General features: G+C 36.8%; 1 protein-coding gene across 1 annotated transcript; it reads left to right on the top strand.

The window, feature by feature from the left end:
- Positions 1-15,219: 15,219 nt before the first annotated feature.
- LOC307137758 (ly6/PLAUR domain-containing protein 2-like) lies at positions 15,220-17,569 on the top strand. Its single transcript, XM_079835667.1, has 4 exons — positions 15,220-15,303; positions 15,387-15,506; positions 15,636-15,761; positions 16,022-17,569. The coding sequence occupies exons 1-4, from the start codon at positions 15,252-15,254 to the stop codon at positions 16,087-16,089; spliced, it is 366 nt and encodes a 121-aa protein (XP_079691793.1). The 5' UTR covers positions 15,220-15,251; the 3' UTR covers positions 16,090-17,569.
- The last annotated feature ends 9,239 nt before the right edge of the window (positions 17,570-26,808 follow it).

Below are 26,808 nucleotides of genomic sequence, written 5' to 3'. Positions count from 1 at the left end.
ACACGAGAGGTTTCTTCTTTCTGCCTCTCGGGTGCGTGCACAAGCAGTGATGACGTCGCCGAGAAATCCATGTATACACACACACACACACACACACACACACACTTCAGTGGTTCACCACAGAAAACATTCTATCTATCTCTCTCGCTCTCTCTTTCTATATATATATATATATATATATATATATATATATATATATATATATATATATATATATATATATATATATATATATATATATATATATATATATATATATATATATATATATACATATACACACACACACTTCAGTGGTTCACCACAGAAAACATTCTCTCTGCATCAGTATTTGAATGGGGTAGTATTGTTTTTTTGTTGTTGATTTCTTGCTCTATTAAGACAAAATGCATCTATAAGACACAATTTTAAAGCACTATGTAGAGGCATGATTTTGTCTAAATAGAACTACTTTAACTTACAAGCTACTTGTAAGTTAAACTAGTTGTTACATTGAAGCTACCCTTTTGAAAATAAAGCTAAGTTACTATCAAAAAAGCATTTTTACAATGGCATTGTTACAAATAACTGAACAATTGTTAATGAAGAATGTTGTAATATTTGGGGTTTCAAGCAACATAAGGGGGGGGGTCATAAGGGGGGGGGGGGGTCAACATAAGGGTCTGCACTTCATCCTGCAACATCTGGATAAACCAGGGACTTATGTAAGGATCCTGTTTGTGGACTTCAGCTCGGCTTTCAACACTATCATCCCAAACCTCCTCCTGCCCAAACTAACTCAGCTCTCCGTGCCCACCTCTGTCTGTCAGTGGATCACCAGCTTCCTGACAGACCGGCAGCAGCTTGTGAGGCTGGGTAAATTCTCATCCAGCACCCGCACCATCAGCACTGGAGTTCCTCAAGGATGTGTTCTCTCCCCACTGCTCTTCTCCTTCTACACCAACGACCACCTCTAAAGACCCCTCTGTCAAGCTCCTGAAGTTTGCGGATGACACCACAGTCATCGGCCTCATCCGGGACGGTGACGAGTCTGCTTATAGACAGGAGGCTAAAGAGCTGGCTGTCTGGTGTAGTCAGAACAACTTGGAGCTTAACACGCTCAAAACAATGGAGATGATCGTGGACTTCAGGAGAAACCCCCCTGCTCTCCCCCCACTCACCATCATGGACAGCACTGTGAAAACAGTGGAGTCATTCAGGTTCCTGGGCACCACCATCTCTCAGGACCTGAAGTGGGACATTCACATTGCCTCCATTGGGAAAAAGGCCCAACAGAGGTTGTACTTCCTCCGCCAACTGAGGAAGTTCAATCTGCCACAGGAACTGCTGAAACGGTTTTATTCTGCCATCATTGAATCCATCCTATGCACTTCAATTACCGTCTGGTACAGCTCATCTACCAGATCTGACCTCAGGAGACTACAGAGGGTAGTGCGCTGCTGAGCGAATCACTGGTACAACCCTCCCTACTCTCCAAGATCTGTACTTATCCAGAGTACGTAAAAGGGCTGGAAAAATCACTCTGGACCGCTCTCATCCAGCACACTCCCTCTTCCAACTGTTGCCATCCGGTCGACGCTACAGAGCACTGAGCATCAGAACGACCAGGCACAGGAACAGTTTCTACCCTCAGGCAATCCATCTCATGAACACTTCACAATAAACGAGAAACTCACACACGTATACACACACACACACACACACACACACACACACACACACACACACACACACACACACACACACACACACACACACACACACACACACACACACACACACACACACACACACACACACACACACACAATTGTACATTCCTTTTATTCACTTATTTTTAACACACTTATTTACATTTCTAATTTAAACCTAAAATACGTGTACATAGTATGTTGCTTATTTAATTTCTTTTTAATTTTTATATTGGGTCTATGCTATTTTGTACATTGTCTGTATATTTGTATATTGTAATTTTTATTTTTTATTTTTATTATCTGTGTCTTGTCACTGTCATTCTGTGCACTGTGGAGCTTCTGTCACTACAACAAATTCCTAGTTTGTGTAAACATACCTGGCAATAAAGCTCATTCTGATTCTGATTCTGATTCTGATAATGCAATGTAATTATGATTTCAAAGAGTATGGGGTGAATTCAGGGTTATTGGGACACTTTTTTCCCAGTCATTTCAATGGCAAAAACTGTCAGAATCATTCGATTTTGTAAACCCAATACTTTTTTGGCTGAATGGTGATAAAACGGTATATAGGCCTACCCCGGTATATAATAGGCTATATATAGATATATATCCCGTTTTTTTCGAAGTTTTTCTATTTGGAAAAAAATTAATCTGTACTTATTTTAATAATTTTATCTCACATCCTGCCCACTGATGTCCTAAAAGCAATGTTGATATTGAAATACAGTGAATGTAATGTAGGCTATGCAATACATTGTGCAAAAGGGGGGTTTATACGGTGGCCAAAAACTAAATTAATAATTTTGAAAAAGCATAGGCTATTAGAATACTTGATTATCCCATAATGGTCACTTTCATAAAAATATATTTACTTGTGGGTTTAAAATTCCACATATGGCACATTTACTGTCCAACAACAAATATTTTAGAAATATGTATATTTTAGTCAGAATTATTGCGTTCCTATTCTATTGCGCTCCGTCTGTTTGGCTTTAAAGAAATTCAAAATCATTTCTGACCCTATGTCTTTGACTTTGTCTATGCACTTTTCAGATTAAATTTAAAATAGCACTATATTATTTAAACAATTAAACAAAATAGCTACATTTAATAGCTACAGCAAGTACAGGCAAATTTCATGTCAGAACTGGATTTGAGCGAACGTTGTTTTACTGGTGAGCGCGCAGTTCATGAGTGGAGCATTCGCTTGGGCCGTGAGATTGAGCTGAGCGTCACACCGCACCGCTTCGCTCATTACAGACTTGTTCTCGTCAGAACCCAAAACGGAATGTAGCTTTTGGTCGCACTACGCTGTATTATTTGCACATTTATCTTGAATCCCCTCACTGAAAGCATAACTACCGTAGTCGATAACGAGTTGCTGGTACCTGGTAGATCTATAAACTCATCTTTCAGGCATTTGACCGACCAGGTTGACACTTCAGCGTGAGAAATCAGGGGTGTGGCGTGTGAGCGTGTGAAACCATTCGTATGCGTGTGTCTCACGGCCAATGCGTGAGAGTTGGCAGCTCTGTACAAAACATCTTTTCATAAGATTAATGTATTTTGTACATTGTCCCTGACAAATAAACAATAAATAAAAATCGAGAAGAAAATACTGAACATGTATTTAACAATAGCAAAAGTACATTTCTTACTTAAGTTTAGTTTTCATCTCTGTTTTTTTTTTGTGTTTATTTAAAATAAGACAAATCCGATATTATTGTAATCTTATATCTGTTATTTAACAGTTGAGATCATTCTTTAATGCTGATCTAACCAGCAGAAGACACGAGCCGCGATTTAAATCCCAGTTGCACAGACGGCGTGTGTTGTAACACTGTGTTACAATGAGCCCCTGTAGAGACAGAAAATATATAAAACGGACATTTGGATATTTGACTTAACAGTGACAAAATGTTTACTGCACACATATTGAGGCATACTGAGTGTCAGGATCCCAAAATTGACCCATTCTACCTGCTGAAGCTTCACTTCGTATTGCCTGTATCCACTGGTGTAGTGCAGGCTATACGCAGGTATACGGCGTATACCCACTTCTTTTATCAGTCGGCATTGCGTATACCCACTTTTAAATCCCCTCTGATGCGCATCATTCAGCAGTGTTCTGCATTAGCCTTGCATCACATAATTTATAATTATATGTATATAACGTCGTATCACAAAATTACAATTCAATTACAATTCTTTATCGATTAACTTCTGTTATTGAAGGCGGGATAGGCGGAATCGCGCTGAATGACACTCAACAGAAGCGCTCTCTAGCGTGCGCGCTCTCTCTCTGTGTCGTACGCGCGATCAGTTCTCCTTGCGCCTGAATGGCATACACGCGCACACAGATGTCAAAATATCCATCGTGTGGAGTATCTCACAAGAACACAGTCGGTTATGGCTTAAGTGTACGTAAACAGGTGGGTATTAACTAGCCTGGCTCCGCCCTCCTACGTACTTCCGCTCAATTTTCATTTTCCTTCAGTACTACGTCTGGGACTGCGGTGTATGCTTAGGTTTTCCCCCGAACAATTTTTTACCGGTCCAATCAGCGAACAGAGGGAGTGGCTGAGAGCGATGACGTTGATGTCGTGCGCTAGTTTGAGTTGTAGTTCAGTAATGGCGGCGGTGAAAGATGCGAGTGTGTGGCAGCGCTGACGAATGTCCAGAAGTTAAAACCGGAGTGTGGCGAGGTGGACGAGCGAGTGACACCGGTGTATGTGATTGAGACACACCGGTCTCGAGTCCTCTCATGAGGGAGCACGGAGGCATATAAGGACGAGCGACACCGGTGAAGGACCAGAGAGGACTAGGCCTGGATTTTAAGTTGTGTTTTGTTATGTTTGTGCGCGGCAGTCGTCCGTGAGGGGCTGCCGCTTTTACTTTCATTTTGTGTTTATTATTTGATTAAAAGTTGTTAAACGTTCGCCGGTTCCCGCCTCCTTCTTCTCTCAACAAACGAACTCCCGTTACACGGAGCAAGAACAATCACTGCTGTACTGCTGATGTTGTGGTCCGGGAAATGTTTTAAGTTCGCTCCGTTAGTGGTGAAGGAGTTGCTGAAGCCGTCCGTCTCCCACCACCCGCGAGAAAAACCCAGGCTGAATTATCGACTTTTGACAAACACCAAGGTCGTGTGGTAATGTAATTGCTGTCCGAATCCACATCTCTGAGTTTTCAAGAATATATCACTTCAAAACTCACTGTTTATATCCTTTATAGACCCTTTCAGAGCACTGTGCGGTTGCGTGTGCTGTAATTTGCATTTCTAGACTTGTATTTCTTTAAATACTGGCAAGTGTTTACAATAGCAAAATATTTCATCACCGCTCAAAAAATAAAAGAAGAAAAGCACGTAAACATTTGAATTGGGCTGTTATTCACGGCACGGCAGCATTTATTCTTATCATACCAAGCATATGACATTTTATTGACAGCATATACAATCATGTTATGTTTGCACGAGATATGCACCACGAGAGCAGCGCGTTCCGAACACACAACTCTCCTCTCCACCGTGAATAAATAACAATCCGAATGCACAAGCTTTTATCACTGATACTGAGGTGGTGTGCTCAGTTAATGTGAGAATCAAAGGCGAACGGCGCGTGACATACGTCACGACCAAACGTTAGTGATTGGTTAGGCAGATCCAGAGTGACTCTTGGCAGATCCAATAGTTTTAAACTTCAACAGAGAACCCGCCTTCAAGGAAGTAAACGCTTGTCAATGGAGAGTGGCCAGACTCTATGTACAAATGAAATGTACGAGAGTCTGGTAAAACCAGGCTAGGTATTAACTGGATATGTGTCAGAATATTAGGTCGATTTATTCAGCAGCCCAATTAAATACCTGTCTGTCATTCATGTTAATCCAACAACTACAGGTGTTAAATACATGTATACGTATTAAATAAACCTACTGTCTCTGATTTTTTATTTTATTTAGGCTACTATTGTTTTTGTAATTTGATTTGCTTCTTTGTTCTTTTATACAGCCTAAAAAATAACTCGTATCAAATTTCTCATATTATATGCTCATATTGTCCACCCCTTGCCCACCTGCACATACCAGCTGAAATGCAATGAATTGGGTGGTCACTCTGCATTTGAAAGTTTGAAAGGGTTTTAAATCTTCTAAATCAAGTAAAATGACTCAAAATCAAGTAATTTAAGCATGCCAAAGTCAACTTTAGTCACATAAAATGTAATTTCCAAACAGCAAAATTGTGGCCAGTGAAAATGCTGAGTGGCTAGTAACTTTGGAAAACCACGAGCCACAGTGACTGCTGAGCAAAAAAGTTAATGTCAAACCCTGTATAATAGTTTAACATATTGTTTTGAATATATTGTTGAATTCTTTGAAAGATAATATATATATATAAAAAAAAAAACATGCTTGCCTCATCTTGAATATATCTTATATTCATTCATTAGGCCTGCTTAGGACCAGTAATATTTGCAAATTCTTGGCTTATTATAAAATTATAAAAACTTATAATGTTGGCACATGCACTCAGGCCTACACTATCTGTTGCAAATAAGCCATTCCAAGAGATAGTTCACAAAATAAACTACTGGCAGAGACTGTTTTGAGAGAATAGTTGTTTGACAGGTTTGAAAACCCCTGGAATAAGGAATAGTCAAAATGTATAATTATGTAGTTGTCTTTATTGTCTGTATGCCAGTATTGATTGCAAAATCTGCATCTCTTCCGTGGCTAATATTAATGTCATAGTGATCCTTACTCCGTGAAGTCAAGCAGCAAAAGTCAAGAGACTGTAAATTTCCATCCATTAGCCCAAAAACCGGATACTAATGACTTGGTCAAAAGGAATTCTGCGTGTAAGCCTTTTCAGCCTTTCGGTGAAGTTCTCTTAATTTATTGATATCTCATTTTAAATCTGACTCCATTAATAATTTTATCTGACTCCAATTATAAGTGACTCCATAAAGTGTGCTACATTTAGAGTTTATCAGCTGATTTTACGATTAGTTGCGATTTAATTTAGATCGTTGATTTTCTTTGTATCTTCCTTGTTTTCATATTCGTTCATCGAGAGACCCTAAATCGCAGAGAGACATGACGCGTCCGGACCGCGCGCTCACGGACACAAAATGATTACTTCTGTAATTAGTCAGAGGGTGCAGAGTGAATATTTTACCTTTAAGTGGTTGCACATGCTCACTCAACAAAAAGTGTAATTTTATTAATATTCACGGACTACAATTTGCTAATCCAGCGATAGTCAGGAATCGGAATATCGCGCACGCTGCGCCCCATGCTTCAGTCGTGGCGTCATCGGTGTGATCTATCATAACCCTAGCTTTTGCGGTAATAAAGGAGTATACATCGATCCATACTAGAATAATTATTTCGGAACCATACAAGAGAAATCAAGATTAACATTTATTTTGGCCAGACAGGAAAAGTAAATAAGTAAACAAGAATCCATGGTACACAACTGATCAGCGTAAAAACATAAAACACAATTGCAAAGCAATATGAAAATAATTTAAAAGAGTCATCATGTCTGGCACACTACATGCAGTTTGCACGGGGGGTTCTGACTACAGAATGTTCCCCCCGAGAGTTTAGATTATCCAGCCTTAAATACTCCAACTAGAACAAAAGGGTTGTAAATATTTGCAACACCCCCACCTGGTTTTGGGGGAGTGGATCAGATATCTTTGAAGAGACTACTCAAAGGAGAACTGAATTCTCATTAGTTTTCCAATCTTTCTAATACTACTAGTGACTGCAGTGAAACTGAGACCATTTTACCATTCGCACTGAGACCTTTAAAAAGACATCAAACATGAAAGGGATAAAACAATAAATTTACAAGAGACATCATCACTGGTATATCTGCATTTGGTGACTTGAAAACATGGCAAGGAGAGGGCAAAATGGGGAGGGGGGAGGAATGTTTGTCAGGGTGTTGTCACAGTTTCTGTGAGATCTTTCTCTCAAGATTATTTTTATAAGATTATAGACTTTTATTGTTCAATTGCTGAGGTGTGTATCTCAGCTTTTGTCTTAGCACCAAAACCGACTCTTACAAGACAATGTGCAAATACTACTGGCTCATTTTCGGGTGAAATAAATATGCAAGACTAGTCTTACATATCACTGTTTATAACACAGGATGTTCATCTATTGCTGGGCCACTTAAAAAAAAAATTTGGGGCATAAATTAAGAGTATACCCACTTCTCCAGGCACCACTACACCACTGCCTGTATCCACTTTTATCTTCTTAAACTCTCGTTTTTTTTGGGTCGACAGCTCATAAAAACTTATTTCTTTTTATTTTTAGGTTGTTTGCTGTACACCTTGTCACATATCAGCTTTTAGACATTGTTCTGTTTTTTGTTATAAGTCCAAAATGACAATGAGGCAGCCTCCCGCAATGCAGGAGCGTTGGATTGTTTTCCCCCCCGGTGTGGGCGTGGCCTAAATACGCTCTGTCTCTATTAGAACTAACTACGCCATTATATTCTATAGCCTACTTGTATTAATTATTTTGAGAAACCATGAGAAAAGGGTGAATAACGACTAAGAGTAAATGTTCAGAAATTATTGATTATTATTATGTTTTGAACTATGCTTTATAGCTGTATTGAGCAATGTGTTTGTAGTCAAACTCAAAATGAGTATATTTTTAATGATTAAAAAATGGCATTATTTTATTTAAAAAAGTTAATAATTGTATTTTGTTGACAAAATATTTTAGTTTGTCTTGGATATTTTTTTGATTATATCAGGTAACATTTTAAGCGGTTATTTGGTCATGTTACATTGTGCCCCACCACATGTTACAATGTACCCCACGGGGCATGTTGTCACATTTCACTTCCATTCTTTCGGGGTAAATCAAGAAAAAAGTATACACTGTATTAATGAAACAAAACCACATGTACTACGTGGGAAATTAATGTGGGAAAAAATAAATACTCTGAACCCCAAGTGAATTTACACAAACTACTCTTTCTCCGTAAGTCAACTTGCTACCGCTGGCTGCCGGAAGCTAGTTATTTTAGTCTATAAAGTTTTAAATATGGATATTTTTCTTACACAAATGAACCACTTCGCTTCAGAAGGCCTTTATTAACCCCACGGAGCCGTGTGGAGCAGTTATATGATGGATAGATGCACTTATATGGACTACAAAAATGAACCAATAAGTCACTGCCATTATAAAGCTTAGAAGAGCCAGGACTTTTGTAATATACTGTAACTCCTGAAAAAAGAATGTCATATACATGTGACCGAGTCTGTTAGGCTACAAACATGACTTGAGGGTGAGTAGGCTAAATCATGGGATAATTTTTGGGTGAACTAACCCTTTAATTTAACACACACACACACACACACACACACACACACACACACACACACACACACACACACACACACACACACACACACACACACACACACACACACACACACACACACACACACACACACACACACACACACACACACACAATTTCCACAACAGTCTTCATTGAGTTGTTAGAGGAACTTCATTTGTTTTATAAATACCCATTTTTAAGTTAAGCCGGGTGTACACTGTGCGATTTTGGTCACGATTTGGCCGTCTGAGACAAATTTAGCAAATCCTAAAAGATTCCTCTGATCCTAGGCTAAAATCTGAAGTCTTTGATCGTTAGTTTGTCATGTTCACCGGTAGCCGATTAATGGCCGCTGCAATCAAATTTTACCTCAGACAAAATTCTGTCAGTGTCAGAAGATTTGGCGCACAGTCCTGCAGTGTGACTTCTCCTACGACGACCATCAAATTCTCTTCGATTTTCAAGACAAACTATGACCAAAATGAGCGCTAGAGATTTCTTTGTAGCCACAATTTCAATCCCGCGTGTAATGCAGCTGTCATGAACGCGTCATTGATTGATGATATAAAACTCCGGAACCGTCCGTTTTTAGCGCGCATTGACTATCGTACAGTCTGATATTATTGACAACTTAGATCCTTGCAGTGTGACATGGCTTTTACTCAAAAAAATTGTTCAGAGTAATCTCAACATCGAGTTTGAACCATTTAATTGTATCAGTTAAAATAAGTGCTAAATGTAACTTAATTAACATTTACATTTCATGAACCAAGATATTAGTCACTGGCATTAATGTTCATTTTTATGTGGTTGATAATGTACAACTTCAAATAAAAACCCAGCCCACAACCAAACCACGAGCACTAGGCTACCCAGAACCAGAACCCAGGATCAACCTGTTAAGAAGAAAAAACAAAACCAAATAGATGACATTTTCATTTCAGAAGACCACTAATGCCATGTGTAGCCTACTTCTCAGAATGTGCATCCTAACCCTAAACCACAAATATATGAAGAGCGCAAATAAATGCATGCATTAAATGCACAAATATGCTTCTTTTTAATCTGTATTGCAACGATATGGCCATACATCAAAACTGTTCACATTAACATATGCAGAAAAGACTTACAAGAAGCATTATGTTTGACCTACTTAGTGATACACACCCAACTCTCATTTCATTCACACGCGCACACACACATACCACATCCACCACATTTGCACTGTGACACACACAACATACTGGTGCTTCTCTTTTTTTTCCTCTTCCTGATAACAATAAAAATGTTATCTGAAATATAGACTACAGGAAATAACAGGGATACAGGTCTTTAGGGTCCAATTTACATTAGGGTCCAATTCTCACTATAAACAAACGATACATTTTTGCCTCAATAAACACCTACTGCTTATTAATAGTTAGTACGGTATAGTTAATTTTAGGCACTGAGATTAGAATATGGTTGTGCAGAATAAGGAACAGATCTGACTGAGGTGTTGTTGTCTATGGGGTTGTCTATGGGGTTAAGGTCAGGCGAGTTTGCTGGCCAATTAAGAACAGGGAGACCATGGTCCTTAAACCAGGTACTGGTTGCTTTGCCACAGTGTGCAGGTGCCAAGTCCTGCTGGAAAATGAAATCTGCATCTCCATAAAGTCGGTCAGCAGCAGGAAGCATGAAGTGCTCTAAAACTTCCTGGTATACGGCTGCGTTGACCTTGGACCTCAGAAAACACAGTGGACCAACACCAGCAGATGACATGGCACCCCAAACAATTGATTGATGGTTTGTGTAATATGTAATCATTTGTATTATGTCTTGTCATTATTAGCAAATTGGCTTAAATAGACCTATTCATTCCAAAGGTTATTTCTATAAAATGAGTGATGAAACTGTCACGGTTTTCATTCTCCTCCTGATCAAAGATGGATCTGCAAATCTCATTTTTTCTTCTCTTCATTCTTTTCACTGCAGGTACAAAGAAAAATAGTGTTTGTGATGTTACTGATTGCAAATACAGATCATTAGATGTTCTCTCTCTCTCACTGTCTCTGTTTTATTACTAAAGGACACTCTCTCAGCTGTCGGGACTTCCGAAGACGAGTTGAGGGTTACAAAAGGCTGTATCTCTAAATCTATTTGTGATGCCCAAATAGGAGTTAGTACAGCTGAGGTTATCACATGTTGTGAGGGGAACCTGTGTAACGGTGCTCAGAGCGTCACCCAGAGCTTCCTGTTCCTCTGCTGTTCTCTGCTCTCCTGCTTCCTGCTCTTCTGATTCTATGAGACACGCTGTACTGAATATAGAGCTCCTATTTGCTTTTGTACTATTTTAGGTGTTCTGATGAGATAAACTGAAAAGTAAACGTTTTATGAAATAAAATATTATCACCTTGTTTCTTGTTTGTTTTGAAAGATACTGAGTATTGCAATGACAAAAAAATTATAATTTATGAAAATGTGTTCAAATATGATCAGTAAAAAAACATCTGTTTAGTTTTTTTTATGTTTTTAATACAACGTTTGCATTCCCAATATCAGGAATTTCATGTTCACAGTTTCAGATCACTAAGATATGATGAGCAACATAACTTCATAAATACTATTGTCTATCATTTCACTTTTCAAATTATTATTTTTTGTTTCTTAACCCATTTGTGCCCAAATTTTTCTTAAAGGATTCATGCATATAGTCATGTTAATAGTGTCCTATGTGAACATGTTCTGCATTTATTTTCCCCAGGTTTTAGTTTTTTTCTTGAAAATCATATTTGAATGTGCGGCAACTATAGTTGCCGGTGGGCAAATATGTTGTATGCACCCCTTCAATGTCAAATTTGACTAGGAGGAAAACATATGGCATCTAACTCAAAATAACTGTTTTCAACAGATCAATCTTTATTCATAAACAAATTTATTGTGTATAAAAGTCGAAGAACATTTGATGCAAACTCAAAAAAGCTGCATCTATCTTATAATCTGTTGAATGTGAAAATACAACAAACAACAAATACATTTGTCTTAAAGTTGTGGAACATAGTGCAGAACAAAATGTAGCCATTAAGTTGCCCAAACAAAAGTTAAAAAGTTAAATGAAAATAAATTAATATAATGACGAAAAAATTACATCTATATAACAAAAATAAATAAACAAATAATCCAATATTATTCAATGGCTGACTGTAGGTGATTTCATATAATAATGTAAATGTAAACTCATGACTTGTCTGAATTTCCACGTTATAATGGAATCGTAAGCTATAGTCATAAAAAGAATGAGGGTCCTTGACCGATTAGAATGAAACGCATCCAAACTGGATGAAGGGTCCTCAATATTTGGGCCCTTACAAGACATAATATCATAAAATATTATGATACGAATTAAGGTCTACTGTACAGTAGAGATGTCAGTTAAAGGGTTAAGTTATGTTTTAGGTGGGATATTATGAAAGCAAAAAGCACTAAAGACCAAAATCCTTGATTTATTAACATGTTAACACAGTATACCGCATTTCCCCATTATATGTACTTACAAGGCATTTGCCCACCGGCATTTATACCGCTTGGACTTTTGACTAAGTGTGCAAAAAACGATAGATCTGTTGTAAGAATTGTTTTGTTTGGATGATTCGAGAAACCTTCACGATTATGTAGATGTATACATGTACAGAAAATACTTATCAGTAACATGAAAATAACCTTTGTTTGCGAGGGTTTGCCTTCATTATGCTTCCTGGAAGTAGGGGTAGGAAGTTAGCAGTCTCATGTGACAGGAAGGAAGTTAATACCTTTTTATTTCTCTTGAAATCCTTTATTTGGTTGTTTTCTTGCATGTCATTGAGATTAAAAACATGGATACTATCTAAAAAAATACTTACAAAAGGAAAATGACAACTATACACTGCGGCAACTATAGTTGCCAGTGGGCTTAAATAGGTTAAGTTGAACTCTGAAGATAAATAGCAACTGAATTTGATAATTTGGACTCTATTGTTTATTTTAACCCTTAAATGCATACCTCGGGTCTTTAGCGACCCGGAACGTCATTCACTACCCTCCTGCTCATTCATTTTTTGAAGAGAGGACCAGGCCTGGACTTTAATTTGCATTTTATTTACATTTGACACGTGCCACCTACCTAAACATTGTTGCAGACCAGGTACATCCCTTCATGACAATGGTGTTCCCTGCTGGAAGTGGCCTTCCAGCAGGATAATACACACTGCACACAATGTTCAGGAATGATTTGAGGAACATGATGAAGAGGTCAAGGTGTTGCCCTGGCCTCCAAATTCCACAGATCTCAATACTTTTGAGCATCTGTGGGATGTCATGGACCAACAAGTTTGATCCGTGGCAGCTCCACCCCACAACTTACAAGATTTAAAGAATCTGCTGTTAACATCTTGGTGCCATATCCCACAGGACACCTTCAGGGCTCTTGTAGAGTCCATGCCTCCAAGTCGTGCTTTTTTGGCAGCACACATGCGAACCAATAGTATATAAGGCAGGTATGGCCATAATTGCTGTGTCTGAATTCCCCTACTTATACTACGCGCTAAAAGCGTGTCCTTTTTTTGTTGACAAAATGTTCATACTTTTGCATGTGTAGCGGAATATTTTGCATCAATTGCATCATTTTTTTAAACAAAGAAACACGTGACAAATGAAAACCAACTGAATGTTCATGATAACCGAAACTGAACAGAAATGACTGTGACACCTTCATGAAGCCACCCACAACATAACCACGAGCTCTAGTCTTCTGCAGAATGATAACCACAAAATCACAATGGAAACACTCCAAGCGATCAAACAACAACATTAAACACTAACAGGTCTTTCCTTTTACTAAAAACACATAAGAACATTAATTAACATTTCAACATTTATTCTCCTTATTCCGTCCTGCAAATCATGCTATAACCAGAACTCACTGCCGAGTTTTCAAAGTTTTCAAGACAATTTCATGTTACTGAAATGTCTTTTAACCAGCCAGAAGAGCCTAACAATAAGTCAGAACATAGTTCTGTTGCTAGAACAGTATTGCAACTTTTGTCTTGAGTAACTTTTCATTTAAAATCACTTTAATCCATTATTTAAAGCTGATCATTAGTTATTCTGGAGGAGAAACATGTACAGTGGCTGTTTGAGTAGGGTCCAACGGGGCTAAAGGCTCCTTTGATTTTATTTTCCTCTAAACTACTAGATGGCAACTTGCCTCAGCACTTTCCAAAACAACGGCTTTTCAAGATGCACGTGGAAATGTGTCTGATCTTTGACGTGATTTCTGCGCTCATTTGATCTAATATTTGATGTTTTTAAAAATGTTGTAGATTTAAGTAGCAAATCAGAGTCACTAAAATTGAATATATTTTGAAACAAAGGTCTTGTTAATGTTTGTCAGTTTTGTTCAAGCTAATTAAAGCAACAGAATTAAAGTATTTGGGGTAAAAGGCACCCCTGCTGTCGGGGCGAAAGGCACCGTATTTAACATGATAATAAACAGCTGGCTGACTTTTCCATTTGTTGACATGACATGGTTAGATTCAGATTGTAAGTATCATATATTAAGATGGGTGTCCACCTTAGAGATAATCACCATATTTATAATGAAACCATCATATTTAAAAATATGTTATTAATCATATCACATAATAAAATATAATTTACTGTTACTACTGTAAATCTATATTAAATGATTATGGGATCTCCTTCAATGCTTTATCAGAATCTTTACTTTTTACATTATTTTGCTTCTATATATTTTTCAGATATATTTCAATATTTCATATCTTTAAATCTTTCATAATCTTTCATTTTCATATTTTAATGACAGCATATTTATTGATCAAAAATGAATTATTTTATTAATCAAAATAAACAGAATATAGTTCAAACTTTGCTAAAGTGATTGTTTTGAAGTACATGAAGTTTGTAGTTGTGTAGTTTGTAGTATTAACTTAGACATAATTAAAAACATATTATTTTACCGAAAGTATTTGTATCAATGCTGTGTGTCTTTTGCCCCATGTGTGGGGTAAAATGCCCCCACCTACTTTTTTGGTCTCCCTATAATGTACCCTATATCAAGTTTGTGTGGGACTTCCGTTTCTTCGTTAAACCCACCCCTTTCTGAACAGACATAAAAGGAAACAGTTATTTCATTCTGTACCTGACACATGATGGATCTGCGAGTGTCTGTTGTTCTTCTTTTCACTTTTCTCACTGGAGGTACAAAAAACAGCAAGTATTGAATGTATTATTTGGTACACATACTGTAGAGCGGTAACTCAATGTCTCTCTCTGTCTTTAAGGATATTCTCTCAGGTGTTACTCGTGCATGCCTGATTCGACGGGTTCCTGTGACGCAAAAGTGGAGACATGTCAAGCTGGATTTTCTAAATGTGCGAGCAGTATAGTGGAACAAACAGTTGGTAAGTCCATTGTCATGTGGAAATCTGATGTGATAATTTATTAAAAGTGATAGTACCGCTGAAGAAAAAGTATACTTGTTGATCTTTTCACATAACTATTATGTTGTTTATGTCTTTTTTTCCCCGCAGGTTCCACTAAGATGTCCATCACAACTAAAGGCTGTGCAAATCAATGTGAACCAGGGACCATACAGATGCTTACTGGAGGGACAGTGACAACCCACTGCTGTGACACTGACCTTTGCAATGCAGCAGGTATTTGTTATCCACAGTAACTTGGAAATGAAAGAGGAAATGATACAAACAGTAACACAAAGAATTGAATAATTCATACAAGTGATTTCTCATAAGACGCACAATATCAGTCAAAAACAGTGTAAAGCTTGAACAGCATGAAAAAGAGAAGCTTATGATACTCAAGTGCTTTCAAAGAGTTTTTATAAATTGTGATGAAATTGATCAACAATGAACTACTAATATCATAATAATACTAATTCCCTTATTGTCTTGATTAGATGGAGTGTCTAAGGGCAGCTTCCTCCTGTTCTTCTCTCCTCTGCTCTTCTACTTCCTGTTTCAGTGAGTCCAGATTCTGCACTTCAGATTCTACAGCAAAGACCAGCGAATATGATACACAATCTGATGCATCGCTACACTTCACTGAATAAAGCTTGTTTGTAGCTCTGATGTTCTTTGTATTATTGTTTGAGGAACTCAAAAATATGAACAAATGAACAAAAACAAATATTAAAGAAATACACTGAATAATCATTATTATAATCATTATTATAAGATTGTCTTTATAGACAAATAATTATTCATTAAAGAATCACAATACAAACATTTCTTTCATACACAGAAAAAGAGATACTTTGAGATTGTGTTAGTGATATGTGTTTTTCATTTGGATCAACAAATCATGAAAATGTGCTTTTGGTTGTTCAACTAGTGAGGTTAAAGGGTTAGTTCAACCAAATATACAATTCTGTCATTAACCCATAAGACCAATTTATCCTTATAGGAAAATGATGGGGAATTTAAAACAGGCTTAATGGACCACTTGTAACATTTTTCTGCAGTTGTTTTTGAAATACAACCCCTCCTTGTGAAAGATCTATAATGTTACACATATGTGACATTGGGCGTTTATGATACATTTTTTATGTTACAAATATGTTACATTGGGCATTTATTTCTCAGTTTAAAAACAAACATTTTATAGTTTTTTTGCTAAATAACAGTTTTTTTCTGTTTCTTTTCTTTTCCACAACATATATCAAAATTATGCGTATTATTCAAAATTATGAACTAAACATATCACGCCATGGACGGATCTACGAACACTTATCCCCTGCTTGCTGATTTTAAGAATCATTGTTGTCAGTGAAATGTAGACATGATAGTAGAGTCTGAAAACAGTTGCGTGACATATTGTCAGCCACCATGGTATGTCATTTTGTCATTTTCCCAAGTAGCCTATGCATGATTTCCTGACATTTGCTGCAGATCATGCGCAGATCAATACCAATCAATATTTCCATTTTTTTAAACAGTGCTGTTAACATTTTTCTGAGTCCCAGATTTTATATAACACAGAGAAAGTATATAACACAAAAAAAATAATTGAATCAGCTAAATTAATTGAGCAGCTCATTAATATTTTTCTTAATATGACAAATACATAACATCAAAATTCCACCAACTATTGGAAGGTTAACAGCCCGATGTGACATTAATGTCACCACAATATTTTCGTAACTTGTTTTATATCAGTTTGTTTAAGAAATGGGAACATTAAAGGTTCTGTGGTGAATCAGCTGAAAACAGCCGCGACCATGTAAATACATCACGAGGTAAATTGGAAAACAGCAATACACACAACTACAAACTTGTCACTCTAGCACAACCAAATTCAATAGTTTTTTATCATTTATTTATTTATTTATTTTCGAAACCATATACCTATGGCAATGAGGAGCATGGTTTTACCTGTGACTACCATGCCCATACAGTTAAATGAAACTGACCTACAGTTAAACTCAGTTAAAATGTCATTACACGCTAAAAAAAAAAAAGGAACCGGCAAGGGGAATAGTCAATAATAATAATAATTTGCCAGCACTTTGAAAGACCATGAGTAACTTCGACCAATTCGATTTGACACTGTTAAATTAATGTTATATGGGAACTTGCACTTGCAACTTCCTTTTTCTGTTTGAAAGTGTTGTCAAAATGTGTCAGTCATTTAACCCTTGAATGGTGTTCGGGTCTGTTGGACCCGTTTTCATTTTATATCAAAAGAAAAAATATACGATTAATTATTTTTTCAAACTGAGACTCATTGGCCTTGGCTCATTTTCTGTGAGGAATATATATCAGAACACATTTTCAATGACCACACACTGTACACACATCTGTGTCCTCATACTAAAACATAAATGCTCAAAAAATGCCAAAAGTTTTCTGTGATTAGTAGGTTTAGGGGTAGGGTTAGTGTAGGGGGATAGATTATACAGTTTGTACATTAGAAAAACCATTATGCCTATGGAGAGTAACCATGCACCACATATCCAAGTGAGTGAGTGTGTGTGTGTGTGTGTGTGTGTGTGTGTGTGTGTGTGTGTGTGTGTGTGTGTGTGTGTGTGTGTGTGTGTGTGTGTGTGTGTGTGTGTGTGTGTGTGTGTGTGTGTGTGTGTGTGTGTGTGTGTGTGTGTGTGTGTGTGCGCGTACGTGTGTGAGAGAGATGTGTGTAAGTGTGAGAGAGTGCAAGAGTGAGTTGTTTCTACCCCTGCCGTTCCCACACGAGGTTGCAATTCTTAAATGTGATCTAACAAAGGTAAAGAGAAAATATTAACCATATATGCTTTTTATATTGCTTGTAATTGGGATGAAGTAAACATCTGTTGAGTATTTTAACATAATTTTTTTTTATTGTGACCAGACAATCAAACCAGACCCACGAACACTGGCTGAATAACAAAAATATGAACACCACACAAGGGTTAAATAAAGTTTAAACCCATATTTAGCATAATTTACCAGCAGGTGGCAGCAGATAGTCTAGTGTAGGCCTACACCTCGACATTTGCATTTGCTTATTGTACATCAAACACGCAGTGGCGACAGCTAAGTTGTTATTTTTTTGTATGTAAAAACTCAAAACATTATCATTATCATTAAAATGGAAAATGCAAAAACTACAAGCTGAACAACTGAAGAAAACAGGCTTCATAATTATTAGCCACACTGACCAAAATTAAATGAAAAAAATCAAAAACAAGGGGAACAACTGCTTTTCTCTGGAACCTTCTCAGCCCCTAAAAGGAGCATTTTAGTACCTTAGAGAAGTAATATACCCACACAGCAAGCAATCATTGAAACAATGTTCAGAGTCAGTGTTGATGCGTCAATGATAATGCATTGAATTAACGTTACAAAATGATGTTGCTTCAGTATCGCTTTTGCACCCCCAGTTAATGTTGAAGCAATGGTGAGATTTAAACAAACATAAAAATCAATGATGGTATCATTCATCATTACGCTATGATTGATTTTACATCACTGATGTTGAATCGATATGGAAAATAGAGAAACGACCTGAAGCCCATCTTTCATCGCAAAACCTGAACTAAAAACTAAGCACACATGTAGGCTACATGGTGCAAGTATTTAATTATTTGCAATATCTGAGAGACTTTGTTACTTTTATTTTCAGCAAACCTCGACCAAGATGTCATTTGAGCAGGAGGTGATATTTCCACACCACGGAGAGATAGATTCTATTTGAGAATTCTTTTACATCAGGGGTCTCCAACTCGCGGCCCTGCGGCCCCTATACTTGACATCAACGTTTAGTGTTAGTGCGGACCGCGCGTTGTTCTGAAAAGCACCTTTTTGCTGAGTCGTTGCGTGTGCCGTGCTTGCCGCCTCACTTCGTGTGTGTGTGTGTGTGTGTGTTTGTGTGTGTGAGAGAGAGAGAGTTATCTCGCTTCTACCGGAGGTCTGTGCACAAACCACAGTGCCAAACTGCTTCACCAGAAACCCCGCCCTGAAGCTTATTTCATTGGTTAAGGTTACAGTGACGGGTAGGTTTAGGGATAAGTGTTTGGTCAGTACTGTGATTGAAATGACCAATAAAATCATAACTTATCGAGCTGTTCAGAATAGCGCAGATTGTTTGTGTCAGAGCGGCGAAGTAAAAGTCACCTCTTTGTCATTGTGAAAAGTGCTTTTCAGCTTGCACATCAGGGGTGGCACTGGCCACCCATGGCCACCCCTTAGCTACGCCCCTGTGGAGTATTAATTTGCCTCTTCCCTGACATCTTTGAAATGGAGAAATGCAAGAATTAATACTATACACACACACACACACACACACACACACACACACACACACACACACACACACACACACACACACACACACACACACACACACACACACACACACACACACAAATGTTTAATTCAATAAAAATATATATATTATTTATTTATACAAAATTTTCAGATCAGAACCTCGTCCCCCCACCCAAACCCCTGCTGCCGTCGCCAAAATCTCACTCTGAACTCAGTTCAGAACTTGAGAGCCCTGTGTAGCTATACCATCACTGATTTTGAAGTCCAGCGGATCTTGATTTATTTGAGAGGATGGGTAATAGCAGTAAATTTACTGCACACATTGGCATGTTTTGTGTATAGCCTATTTTGGTGAGTAAGTTGCATTTTATTTACATTTTTTATATCACAGTCAACCCTGGGCTGGCTAATCAGCCTACTCCGTTTTTTCCGTGATGAATGTGTTTTATTTTTTCTTGTAAATTTAAAGGGGCTATATGCAACTTTTTCCCCAAAATAAACGTAACAATAGCCTTTTTATTTTACCATTTATGACTCAAACATCTCCTGATGAGCATACTGACACCTTGTCCGCTCACAGTGGGTGCACCTATAAGCCTGTATCCTATTTTTCCTATTTTCTGGCGGGTCATCTTTTCCCGCGCTGTCTGCGGATGTGACGTCACCACCGCTGCGAGAGCAAGCAGAAAATGAGAGCAGTTCTGTTTTTTGGCCACAGGTGTCAGTCGCGGGTTTAAATTTCAGAAAAACGCATATAGCCCCTTTAAGATCGATTTTTTAAAATTATTATTATTTTCTTTATTAATATATTATTTACAGTATTTTCATACTATTAAAATAGGCCTATAGTTTTGTGGGGTTTAAATGTAAAAAACTTTGCATTATCTTTGAACCTCACCTGAAATAAATTTACTGTTACGTTTTTTCGTGTAAAATATGCACACAAAAAACGCACAATTTGCTTTCCGTTACGGAGAACTCAAAATGTAACGTTAGCCTACTACACAAATGCACGGAAAACCCGCAGCGGATCGATGCTTCTGTTGGAAATGATGTATGTGGCGCAGCTGTGCATGGCTGCAGTGAAAGGAGACTTGTTGAATTGTGTCAATTGGGTTTCCTGCGTTAATAACTCTTAAATTACTTAATAATTTAATCATTCATTCTCGCTACATGAGAGACACAACGCCCTGTTATACTGAGTTTCTGTATAATGTTAATGGTTTCTATGATTTTATTAAGAGGTGAATTAATTCAGGTAGGACACCACTGAAGGCCTTATAGGTGTGAAATGCACGACCCGCCACTCATGCATATTTTTAAAAAAAGTCAGTGTATTTGTATACAATAGAAGTCAATGAATGGACACCAATATTGGTTCTACTGGTTCCCAATGTTCTTCAGAATATCTTCACACAGTGAGTAAATGTTGACAGAAATTAAATTTTTGGATGGACTATCACTTTAATCGATTAGTACTTGGAGTATTTGATTCCCAAATAGGTGTATGTGAAAAGATTTTGATGTTGTTCTGTTAAAGCCTTAAAATATGTGACAGATACAAGTAGCCTAAATGTGCATTTACTATTTTAATTTGAAAGCCCTTAGTGTCCTTACCTATTTATCTCAATGCCTGTATTCTATCAGGCAAAACAACAATTTATCATATTACACAAACTATTAATTGTTTTGAAAATGTGAACTGTTGCAGTTAATGCTTAACATTATCTTTTCGAAATAATCCATGAAACGAGTTGCGATTTGTGGAGCGTGCACTAATATTTTCAGAACAGTTGTTACGAGATTTTTGGTTTCTGAGATTTTCGGTCTCAGATTTTTAAAGGTCAATAGTTTCAGCGCGAGTTTATGCCTAAACTACAACTAGCCTATTGATCGTTTCAGAACAGTTTATAATGTTGTTGTTTTTTTTGTAAATTATTTGCACGTTATAATGCAGTCATGTTAGGATAAGCAAACTTCAACTAGTCGTAGTCCTATACAATGATTTAATTTCGTTGTGCTTTTCCTTTGTGCTTTGAGATGGTGTCTTTTATCAGTTTTTTTATCATTTGTTGAATGTCACTGCCCGTAACAACTGAGATAAACCTGTATTTAATTGTATCTGTGGACATAATATTTTTTGTGACATATACTGTGAAGATGTGTTAAAGGGATAGTTCAGCCAAAAATGAAAATTCTGTCATAATTTACTCACCCTCAAGTTGTTCCAAACCAGTGAGTTTCTAACACAAAAGAAGATATTTTGAAGAATGTTTGTAACCAAGCAGATAGAGTCACTATTGACTACCATAGGGAAAAAAATACTATGGTAGTTGCTCTATCTGCTTGGTTACAAACATTCTTCAAAATATCTTCTTTTGTGTTCAGCAGAACAAAGAAACTCATACAGGTTTGGAACAACTTGAGGGTGAGTAAATGATGACATCATTTTCATTTTTGGGTGAATTATCCCTTTAACTTTCCCTTTTCATGAGCCAAACTATTGAACATTCTCCATGTTCCCTGGTTGTGAACTGTCTGCTGTCTGGCTGTAAAATTCTGTCTGAAAAATGTTGCTGAAATGTCTTTTTTTTTTCAATAAAAAAAAAGAAAAAAAAGTTTGTTTCCAATAATTAAAAAAAAAAAAAATTGTTTTACAAAAAAATATAAATGTACAAATTAAAATTATCACAACGTTTAAGGTTCCACTTACACCGTGAAACCAAACATTCCAGAACACCTGAATTATTTCTAATAGAAGAGCAGATAAAGAATATTCAGATTATCATTTAATTTATTAATTGTTATGCTCTTCTGTTACCTTACCTTGTGAAGCTTTAAATATCCCTCTGGCAATGACTGAAATAACATCCACAACCATATCAGTGTCCTAATAAACATTTTGCAACATGATATTACTCTCTGTCATCTGCTATTTCTTTCACCATGTGTTGCACTGTGTGCCTGGATGATACACAATTATAATCATTTATGCCTACATGATCTATTTTGATGCACAACAACAACTAATTTTTGAGTCATAAAGGCCTGGTTTCACAGACAGGGTTTAGATTAAGCCAGCATTAGGCCTTAGTTAAATTAGGACATTTAGCTTTAACATTAAACATGCCTTAATGTTGCCTTAATAATTAAATTAAACATGCCTTAATAAAACACATTAATGGTTGCATCTTGAGACAAAACAATGGCACTGACATATTTTAAGATATGCTTTCAGTTAAAACAGCTTAAGCCTTTTCTGTGAAATATATGGTATAGCCTGGTATGTTTCATAAACATATAGGTTCTTAATTGGACTTCATTAAAGGCACCTTTAACTTTAAATCTTGAAAAATTAAAATTCTTTAAACTGTTGAATCTATGTTAAAACATTTATGACATTCTGTCATCTTGACTCTGGCTTTTTATTTTATTTTATTACTCTTAAGATTTGCATGACAAACGTTTGGAAACACTGATTTAAATGTTAACTTTTATTCAGCAAGAATGCATTCTATTGGTAAAAAAAAAAAAAAATCACAGTAAAGACATGCTACAAATTATTTATATTAAAAAACCATTTTCAAACGTGATAATAATAAGACATTTTTCGTGAGCAGAAAATCCGTATATTAGAATGATTTCTGAAGGGTCGTGGCTCATGTGTCACTGAACTGGAGCTCTGCCATCACAAGATTTTTTTAAAATCTGGTAAATGCAGCCTTGGTGAATATAAAAATAAATAAATATGAACATGCCTATTATTAGCCTATAACAAAACAGGTAGACTTTTCTCATGACACTTTTAATCCAAATTGTACTTATTTGACAAATTGTACCTAGCAACACATTAGGTGCTTGTGTGTGGTTTTAAGTTATTTGATGAATAAAAATTAACAAGAATTTAAGAACAATCACACCAGGATAGATTAAAACTTCTTAGTCCACAAATACATTTATACAGGTTTATGAACAAATTATAACAATTAATAAAAGACCGTTTAAAAGCATCTCATACAAAGGAAAAGAAAAGCACAACGAAATGAAATCAATACGACTAGTTGAAGTTTGCTTAATGCCTGCAATCTTTCCGTCAGGTAGGCTATAGGCTACGACTGCACAAAACTTGCAAACTAATAAATACGTCGTAAACGCAATAAACAATGGAAGTTTAGGCATAAATTCGCGCGACATTGAAACTATACCTTTTCTTGAAACAATAAACCTGCTGAGATACAAGGAGCGTCAACTAAAATTCTCAGTTTCACGCGCATGTCAGGTAAACTCATGAATATTCATGTACAGAGCCGGCCCTAGACCTTTGGGGGCCCTAAGCAAAATTTGGTTGGAGGCCCCTTTGACCGTTTTTAAGTAAGGCCTAAAGAAAAGCAATGACTACCTTATAACTATACTGTACATATTATATCTACTATGTTTTTATTTTATTTTTTAGTCTATTAAATTATGTTTTAATTATTCTATGTATACTGTATGCTAATTTTCTTTTTTACGCTGCTGGTCCTGAGTACGTATTTCGTTCTTATGTGGCAACATGTACAGAATGACAATAAAAGACCTTGAGTTCTTGAGTTGAGTTCCATGTTTGATGTCTAACAGTATAATTATGATACCACTGAGCTGAATGGCAGTGCAGTGCAATGAACACACTGATGAACTTGCTGAATAAAAAGACTGATAAAGTGATTTTCACTGACAATCAAAGAAACATTTTTAATTGACACAAGAGTTTAAGAGGCACAAACAACAGCCTATATATAATTGAAATGAATTAGAGCAAATAGAATAATATTGAATACATTTAAATAAACTATTATATAAAATAATAAATAGAACATTTAAATGGTTTAACTTTTCAAATAAACAAAATTAACAATATCTAAAACACCACAAACAAGATTAAAAGTAACAATAATAAGAATTAGGTAACATTACAATAGAACTATTAAAATCCAAACATTTGTGTCTTCTTGGGTGACATGACTGTGTTGTGAACCAGGAAAAGAAGTGGTTGATGGAGCTGCAATACAGAAAATAATTATACATAAAGTAAGACTTAATTTTTTAAAATGCAGAAGGTTATCATTTTACAGTACCTTTATATTCACCAACAGCTGGAGCTTTGCTAACTGGCAGCATATACTTTAATAGTGCCCCTGGAAAGGGGACATAAGGAGTAAATTAATGTTAGCCCTTTAGTGAAGAAGCCAAACTGGGGTTGTATTGTTCTGTTAAATGCTTTAACATCACAACAAATGGTATAATACTAAACTAATTTTTTGCAGCATGTTATTAGCATTTATTACATGGCTTGGTTGAATTCCAATGTAGAATGCGGGTCTGTTACGTCTTGATAACAGCCCGCTGTGAAGTAGCTATAACACACCGTTGAGCAGAGCGTTGCTATGGACGCGGAACGGACTATTTTCTTTAGCGGAAGCAACAATCGTTTTTAAATCAATAAACTCCTTTTTAAATCAATATTTTGTGTCAAATTATTAATTGATTTGGTAGGTATCCATGTAATAAGAGGGATAATCTATAGCGAGCTGCGAGGCGGTTTTTATTCGCTATAACAACCGCCTCGCTATACTGCGAGCGAGAGAGACTAACTTATATTTAGACTGCAGATTATCCATACATACATAGGTATCGGAAAATTAAGCCTACAGGTTTACGTACCTTTATCTTCTTGCTTCTTTTCTTCTTCCAGCCTCTTCTTTTGTCGTTTTTCATGGCCAGAAAGATATTTTCGTTTCTTGTTGTCAGACATCGTCGACGTCGGAGTCACTGACTGACAGGTGACGAGTGACATGATGTGACTGACATCACAGGGTCAGTCAGGGGTCAAGATTAGCGGGGAACTCGCCATAATAAAGAACTAAATAAATAACAACTGTGCTTATCATGATGCCTGATAAAGAGCACTGTAGGCCCATTTCTTTCTTTATTTTTCTTTATTTATTTTATGTTACTTTTGATGTATGATTTTTTTTCAGCAATGACTCTAGGGGGCCCTCTGCTGGCCACGGGGCCCTTTGCAATTGCAAGGTTCGCTTAGTGGCTGGGCCGGCTCTGTTCATGTAGCTCCGCCCACTGAAACCGAAAATCTCAGAAACCAAAAATCTCGTAACACCGTTCGTTTGCTTGTTGTCTCAAGGCCACGCCCACAACAAGGGAAATCTCATGAATATTCATGTTTATTCCACCCACTTGAACTGAATATTACACAACAACTGAAACATTGTTATTTAATTCTGTTCCTGACACATGATGGATCTGCGAGTGCCTGTTGTTCTTCTGTTCGTTTTTCTCACTGAAGGTACAAAAAACAGCAAGTATTGAATGTATTATTTGGTACACATACTGTAGAGCGGTAACTCAATGTCTCTCTCTGTCTTTAAGGATATTCTCTCAGGTGTTACCCGTGCATGCCTGATTCGACGGGTTCCTGTGACGCAACAGTGGAGACATGTCCAGTTGGATCTTCTAAATGTGAAATCAATATGATGGGAAAAACAGTTGGTAAGTCCAGTGTGATATGGAAATCTGCTGTAATACTTTACTGAAAATTATAGTGCTGGAGAGAAAGTATACTTGTTGGATCTTTTCACAACTGCAAATCTTTTATTATCCTATTATATGGTTGTTTATGTCTTTTTTGCAGGTGCACCTTCCATATGGAAACGGTGTGCAGCTCAATGTGATTCAGGGACCAGAGAGACAGATGGAGGGCCAGAGACAACCCACTGCTGTGACACTGACCGTTGCAATGCAGCAGGTATTGGCCTTTATTTGACTGTGTGCTAATGTACATTTACATGTTTTCATCTAGCAGTTTTATAATAATTCAAACACAAGTGATTGTTCATAAAGAACCCAACATGAAATTTCAAGAGTAGAATGGTGCTGCATGAAAAGATGA

This window comes from Gobio gobio (genome assembly GCF_949357685.1).
Source record: "Gobio gobio genome assembly, chromosome: 14".
NCBI lineage: Eukaryota > Metazoa > Chordata > Actinopteri > Cypriniformes > Gobionidae > Gobio > Gobio gobio.
This window is presented reverse-complemented; position numbering and strand designations above follow the sequence as displayed.